Below are 8,000 nucleotides of genomic sequence, written 5' to 3' on the forward strand. Positions count from 1 at the left end.
GTATTGATGAACTCCTTTTGCCTTTTCTTGTCTGGGAAGCTCTTCATCTGTCCTTGGATTCTAAATGATAGATAGCTTCACTGGGTGGAGAAATCTTGGTTGTGGGTCCTTGCCTTTCATCACTGAATATGCCATGCCATTCCCTTCTGGCCTGCAAAATGTCTGATGAGAAATCAGCATGGGGTGTGAACACACTGTCAACTCCTGTGGGTGGCTGGGCATTGCATTACTCTCTGGCTCCAGCACCTCATACAGTGTCCAGCACATGGTACATGTTTAATTAGTCTGTTGAGTAAAGGAACCTTAAAAAGCCAATATGCATCACACTGTAAAAACTAAGACTAACTGAGAGTGAAGTTAATCTGAATCATGGAATTTGGGGGAACTAAATGCTGTTTGATGTTAGCACATGAAACAGCATGGATTATCTGTTACCTTAGCGTGGGCCTGCCTTCATGGTTAAGGACTCTTTAGCACATTAAGTACGTGCAAATGGGTGCAGGTTTGGTAGATGTGAAAATTTGAGGCCACTATATTGTTTTCTCTTACCTGGGTTACCTGTTTCCTTGCAACTCAGTCTTAAGAGTTCATCTGCTCAACAAACCTTTTGCTCATACATTCTGCAAGTCCATTTATGTTGGCATCCATTTGAAGAAGCTTCGCTGGACATGTGAGGCCAATGTTGAGAGGCTGTACAGGATAGGAGGTTAAGAACATGGTCAAACAGACCACACAGCTTGATTCTGAGTCCCAGGCCTACAGTTTGCTAGGTGTATGACCGTGACCAAGCCATTGAACCTCTCTGTGTCTCAGTTTCCTCATCTATACAAGGGGGATAATAATGATGATGATAGCGCCTACCTCCTGGGTCGCTATGATGATTAATCCAGTTAATGCATGTGAAATACTTGGCACAGTGCCTGGCATGAAGTAAGTCCCATGTAAGTAGGTTTTATTCATTTTTGTTGTTGTTGTTAAGTACAGTTGCTATCGTTGTGACATCTGCTGCGGGGAGCCCCGGAACAATCATCCCTGGAGGGAAAGGTGCACAGAGCCGTCCTCGTGGTGGGGCGTGCCCTTTTCCCGCGGGGGCGGGGCCGGATGGGGTGTGGCTTAGCGCGGCGTCCTAGCCGACGTCAGAACAGGCGTCGGCCGTACCCATAAGCACTCTGGGCTGAGCTAATGCCAGGCGAAGCTGCACGTTGTGAGCGAGCGTGTCCGTTGCGCCCTCGAGGTACATACAGGCCATGGGAGCACTAAGCAGTCGCATGCTGTGGCTCTGGGGGAGGCGTGCCGTTGGGATTGAGGAGGAGGAGGAGGTGGAGGCAGCCATGGCAGCGGTCGATGAGGTGGAGGAGAGCGAAGAGGCCGGACCCAGCACTAGTCAGGGCGGCCTCAAGCGGAAGACAGGCTCAGGGGGGCCTCACGGAAAAGAGCCCCACCGGAAGCGCGCCAAAGACAGTTCAGGGTCCGTTTACGAGGCACTCTTCACGAGGGGGGAAGGCAGCGATGTGCAGATCTGTGCACTGGGGGAGGCGTGGAACTTACACAGGGTCTACTTGTGCCAGTCAGGTTACTTCGCTAGCATGTTCAGTGGTGCTTGGAGGGAAACAACTATGGATACTATAGAGTTGCAGATGCCTGACGAGAACATTGATCGTGAGGCACTGCATGAGGCTTTAGGCTCCCTGTACCAAGACTCCGTGTTCATCCCACCCAGCCGAGTCATCTGCATCCTGGCCGCAGCCAGCCTGCTGCAGCTGGACGAGCTGATTCAGCAGTGCGGGGAGGTCATGAAGGAGACTGTCAGCGCTCAGACCGTGTGCAGCTACTACTACTCTGCTGAGAGCTATGGCCTCCCAAACATCAGAACCATGTGCTTCCAGTGGCTGCTGGACAACCTGATGACCCAGCGTAGTGAGCACCTATTGCGAGAAGTCAGCCTGGATCTCATGAAAAAGCTCATCGCCTCTTCAGAGCTCTTGGTGATGGAGGTGGAGATGGACGTGTACACCGAGCTGAAAAAGTGGTTGTTTCTACAGTTGCAGCCGACATGGAGCGGCCCTCACAGAGCCTTATTGTCTGATGCCAACTTGTGGTTTGCCAGGTCCAAGAGGGAGTCAGAGGACACCCCTTTCCTGGAGACCCAGCAGGGCAGAGCCTTCGTGCCAGTGTTCCAGCAGCTGCGGCTGGCCTACATAATCTGTGACCTGCGGTCAGCACGCACCATTGACAGGGATGCGCTGATCCCGGCCGCGTGGCTGGCCCCAGTGTACAAAGAGCAGTGGCTTGCCCTCCTACGGGCTGAGCAAAACAGGGAGCTCGGGCCTGTTGACCTCAACGTGACTGACCTCCAGGAGAGCAGCATGCGGTGCGGGGGCCAGCTCCGCAGGGATGAGAAGTGCAGCTGGCGGTGGGCAGGCTTCAACTTCGGCTGGGATCTGGTTGTGCACTACACCAACCGGCGCATCATTTTCCGGCGCAGCGTGTTGAACAAGCCCTGCGGCCTTGGGGTCAGCTTACTTTGGCAGAGAAAGATCGCGTTCCGCCTGCGCCTGGCTTCCTTGGACAGGGCTGGAAGAGCCGTTTTCAGAAAGGACACAGAATACCAGGTGCTTGCCCTGAGAAAGGATCAAGAGCTAGAGGTAATGAACCTGGAGAACCAGGATGTGGTCTTCCCCATATATGTGGCCTGTAACTTTCTGTACCTCCCCAGAGAAGGGCGCTGCCCAGAGTGAGGACCCGAGCAAAAGCTCGGTAGCTGAGCAGCTCTTCTTCCCTGGACACAGGGATGGCGAACTTTCTGGAGATGCCAGCTCCCTCTGTGGGGTCAGCTGGCCTTGCCCATCTCTGGTGACCAACTCTGTCAGAGGCCTTGTTGAACTGTACCTCACAACAGTTGAGACTGTTTGCCCGTGCATATGAAGAAGACACTAAAATTTTAAAGCCCCCAAGCACCTCCAGAACTCATTCATGCTGTTAATGTGGCAACCTGTCCTCCTGGTTTACCATACATGGACCCCTGCATTATTTCTTAGAAGACAAAGGCCAGTTGACTACAGAGAAACTGAGCTTACCTACTCTACTATTCTTAGCGAAACTCTTTTCCTTTAGCTTGATTAAATGAATGTTAAATGAATACTTTGACTTCTCTTTCACTTGATGTGTTTACAGCTGCCCTGCTCCACTCATAAACCCCTCCCCGCAACACACACACCCTGGTTCCATTCTGATTGCTCCCCTCTCCCCATTTCCTGCCACTGAATGTAGTACTTGGTTTTCATGGTCTCTCACTATGTGAACACACCCAGACTACCCTGATGATCTCTTGTTGTTTGTTCTTCAACCTAAAAGTACCTTGATGTTAGTTAGACTTTACTCTACCTTTCCTAGCATTTTTAACCCCAGAAAGACATTTCAAACTTTATAACACCGTATGTTGGGGGTGGAGTGGAAGGAAGCAGTTAGATCCTATGAGGATATTCCTTTACTAAATATAGCTGTTTGTGGCATACAGCCATACATTATTTATGCATCAGAAATACTGTTTGAGCAAGTTGATGGCCTTTGCTCTTCAGAAATATTTAATGTTCAAATTGTACTTGGCAAGACTGTCTTGCTTAAGAGCAGGTCTTGCAGCATCTGGAATGGAATGCCTTTGATTTATAACGGGGATTACTCGGCATCTGGAAATGGGGCAAAAGATGGGATGCTCAAACAAGTAATCAAAAGGATGAGGTAGAAAGTGGTTTTGTCAATAATAATTAAAAAAAGAAGGAAGGCGGGAAGGAAGGAAGGAAGGAAAGGAGGAAGGAAGGAAGGAAGGAAGAGAGGGAGGGGGAGGCAGGGAGGCAGGGAGAGAGGGAGGGAGGGAAAAAGTCACAAGTTATGATTTGAATACGTTGGTTTCTGATTACTGCTAATTTGAAAACTGCCGCCATCCCATTCCCTCCCAAAGCCCTCCTTGTCTGCATTTCTTTGAGTGCTTGTTGTGGTTAAAGAAGGTCAACACTTTGAACACTCTGTTTAAGAACCCATACAAATAAATATATACTTCAAGAGTATAAAAAATAATAGAAGGTGGACATAAATTTAAAAGTTAAACAGATATAATGGTTTACTTAGTCAAAACCAGAATTTTTCCTACTGGTGTATATTTCTCTTCCCAACTGGATTTTATCCTTTGTCATTCAGTGAACAAATTACTTTTGACTATTCACTTATTTATTTATTTACCCTTTAAGCAGACGTGAACGGCTTCATAAACCCGAACCCACAAACTAGTGTTAGAGTAATAATTACATAACAGTTATAGGGAATGGCTCAAGCAGCCAGCTGCCGTTGCGCCCTTTGATGTTTGTCCTTAATTTTGCATTTTCCCTTCTTGTTTGTTTGTCTGTCTTTTTTTAATAACTAAAGTTGAAGAAAGAGTAAGTCATTATGCAGTAAAAGGTTAAAATTAGTGGTTTTTTTTCCTGTAACAATTTCACTTTTTTATATAAACTTTCTAAGCATTTCAGATTAATTTTTTTTCTTGAGCTGAATGCTAGGATGCCATTTCATCGAAAACAGGTATACTCACAGGAAATTCAGAGACCACTTAGCTAGATGTGCACCTCGGCTGAAAGATCTGCTTTTATTTTCATTCCCAACTAGCTTTAAATCTTTAAAATGCTCTTTGAAGTTTACAATGTACAGATTTGGGTGTTTGATAATGTACAAATAGCAACAGAAACACTCATTTAAGCATTTAAACTCTCACAAACCCTGGCTGTTGCCATTTGCCAACTTGTTCTTTCACTTTATTTCTTTTTCTTTTGTTTTCGACCGCTAAGGCTGAGGAGCAAAGCTTCCCACAGTAACACTCACTTTGTTTTACAGCCTCACAGTAAAGGAATGGGGAGACGGGGACGCAGAACAAGATATATAGTCATGGTGATGCTACAAGAAACAATCAAACTAAGTGACAGCACACTAAATGGCATACCAAAGGAGGGGTAGCTTTATGGGATGCCATGCAGTCTTTGACAATGATGAGGATTTATCCCTGTGTCTGTCTTTCCCTCTTCATATATCTGTCACAGTCTCTGGCGTTCTCAGTCTCTGTCTGCATCCCCGTCTATCTCCATCCACCTCTGTCTTTGTCTGCCTCTGTCTGTGTCTCAGTCTCTCTATCTTTGTCGCTCAGACTCTGTCTTACTGTTTCTTTCTGTTTCTATCTCTGCTGATCTGTGTCTGTTTGACTGTCTGTCTGGGTCTCTATCTTTCTAGCTCTGTCTCTCTGTTGCTTCTCTCTATGCTTGTCTTTATCTGTATCTCTCTGTGGCTCTGTCCCTCTTTCTCTTTCTCTTTCTGTCTGTCTCTGTCTTTCTCTTTCTGTCTCGGTCTGTATCTGTCTCAGTCTGTCTCTGACACACACACCCTCTCTCTCTCTTTATGTCACTACCTCTCTCTTTCTGTTTGTCTTTCTCTGTCTCCGTGTCTACCCCCCAGTCTGTCTGTCTCTCTCTTTCTACCTGTGTCTATCGGCCTTTGCCTGTCTCCCTGTCTCTGTCTGTCTCTCTCCTCATATACATACATATATACACACACACACACATATGTATATATACATACACACTCATATATATTCATATATACGTACATACACATATATATGCATATATATGCGTGTGTGTATATACACACACACATGCATGTGTGTATACACGGATATATGTGCGTGTGTATGTATACACAGATATATATGTGTGTGTATTTATATATATTTTATATTATATATAATATATATGTGTATATATATGTTTGTGTGTGTATATGTGTGTGTATACATATATGATCTGTCTTCTTTTGTGTATCCCAGTCTTCCTGTCTCGTATGTGTGTGCGTGTGTGTGTGTGTGTGTGTGTCAAGGGGTTTACATCTGGCTGTGTCCGTCTTTTGTCCTTTGTCTGTCCAACCAGCTGTCTCTGTTGGTCCGTCAGGCTGTTTTGTCTCCTGCTGTTTCTTCCTCTGGCTCTATTAAATCTTTTGTTATTCTGTCTCTACCTCTGCCTGTCTTAAGGAAGCAGGACTGAAATGTGATTAAAATTTAATACACAAACCACTTCTGTTATGTTCCCTTTCATTCATGACCCTGAGCCAGATTCAGTAATCTGTAAGAAAATAGAAGTTAACTGTCTTAGGGTTCATGTTCAAAGATATGAGACCTAATAAACAAAGGCCCGTGAAGGAGAAAACGGTGTCCCAAGGATGTAGGTGGGATGGACACAGACAGCTCTGTGTTCTATGAGTCCACATGAGTCCACCCTTTTCTTGTCCACTCAGTTACGTGGGCCTTCATGCAACAGTGTGTACAACAGCTTGTGTTATCTGTTACCGTAGCATGAACCTGCATTCATGTTTACAGATTTTGTAGCACATTAAGTATGTGCAAATTGGTGCAGATTTGGTAGATATGTTATTTGTGGCCATATTGTTTTGTTTTCTCTTATCTGGGTTACCAGTTTCCTTGCAACTCTGTCTTATGTGTTCATCTGCTCAACAAAACCTTTTGCTCATACATTCTGCTAGTCCATTTATGTTGGTTGTTTTTTGATGAAGCTTCGCTGGACATATAAGGCCAATGTTGTTAGACCGTACAGGATACGAGGTTAAGAACATTGTTAAACAGACCACACAGCTTGATTCTGAGTCTTAGGTCTTCAATTTACTAGGTGTATGACCTTGAGCAAGTCATTTAACCTCTCTGTGTTTCAGTTTCCTCATCTACACAAGGGGAATAATAATGATGATGATATCATCTACCTCCTGGGTCACTTTGATGAGTAATTGAGTTAATGCATGTGATATACTTAGCAAAGTGCTTGGCACAAAGAAAGTTCCATGTGAGTAGCTTTTATTTTATTTTTGTTGTTGTTGTCATGTACAGTTATTGTAGCTGTGTCATCTGTTGGAGCGTCACACAGATAGGTCATTATTATCACTACAGAAGATAAGAACTCCAACCTTTTCTTGGAAAATGCCAACTCTTGACGCAGGAAATTGATATTCTCTGAGTTGGGTTCATCATGGGAATACGATGAAGCCAAGTTTGTCGTATGAAATTTATCTGAGATACTTTCCACGTGCCAGTTACTATTGTATCTTTTATCTTTAATCCTTCATAATGTTGTCACTCCTCTGTATTTCGGTGCAAGTTTTCTAAAAACAGCTGGGCCATGGAGTTATGTAGCATGGTATAGTGTGCTTTCTGTATTTGCCTTAAAGGAATAAATGTTAAGGCTGAGTGGGAGATTATATGGCAAGACTCTGGTGCACCTGAAGGGCATCCTGCCCACTCTGTTCAATCTAGGCCTAGAGGGAATGTGAGTCTGGGCTTGGTGCTGGGCCAGTCACCTTAGGGTTACTAAAATACAGTGTGTTATGGGCTTTACAATAAAAAATAATAAGGTAAATTATTCCAAACTGGGTTACCAAGTCAGAACAGTTCCATGGATAAAAGAGTAGCAAGCAGGTTGAGGTCTGAGAAGAGCAGTGGAAAGAGATTTTTTTCAGAGTTGATTGGAATGGGAAGCCTTATAGGTCCCTATGGCCAGGGAAGGAGATTCTCCCAATGATTAAAAGTTTAGTCTATGTACGAACTTACTGATTTTGCTACATGACTCTGAGGATCAGTACTATGTTCCTTGGAGTCCTATGAAAAAGTAAAAATCTCTGGAAGAGATTATTATAAGTTATCAAACTTTCACGAGTAATTAATTTATTAAATCATAGATTTAGGAAACAGCAAGCCCTATGGAAATGGAACACAAGCCAGGACAGCTTTAAAAAAAGGGGAGAGCAGAAAAAAGACTAGTAACATGGGTAATTTCCCAAGAAGGCAGACCTGTGTGTGAAACCACATTGATATGGGTTTTTTAGACCCTGGGGTATCTGAGGTGTGGCTCCCATGATAAGTGAAAAGGTCATAGATAAAGGATGCAAAAAGGCATGGAATA

At 44.6% G+C, this 8,000-nt stretch overlaps 1 protein-coding gene across 1 annotated transcript; it reads left to right on the forward strand.

Moving 5' to 3' along the window:
* The first annotated feature begins 1,247 nt into the window (after positions 1-1,247).
* On the forward strand, positions 1,248-2,738 carry LOC107498916 (germ cell-less protein-like 1). The gene has a single exon (XM_036226538.1). The coding sequence runs from the start codon at positions 1,248-1,250 to the stop codon at positions 2,736-2,738; it is 1,491 nt and encodes a 496-aa protein (XP_036082431.1).
* Positions 2,739-8,000: the final 5,262 nt, after the last annotated feature.

Source organism: Rousettus aegyptiacus, unplaced genomic scaffold (genome assembly GCF_014176215.1).
Source record: "Rousettus aegyptiacus isolate mRouAeg1 unplaced genomic scaffold, mRouAeg1.p scaffold_m13_p_9, whole genome shotgun sequence".
Classification (NCBI taxonomy): Eukaryota; Metazoa; Chordata; class Mammalia; order Chiroptera; family Pteropodidae; genus Rousettus; species Rousettus aegyptiacus.

What these genes read in the sequence shown, in the direction of transcription:
- LOC107498916 (XM_036226538.1), top strand. Translation starts at nt 1,248, where the DNA reads ATGGGAGCACTAAGCAGTCGCATGCTGTGGCTCTGGGGGAGGCGTGCC.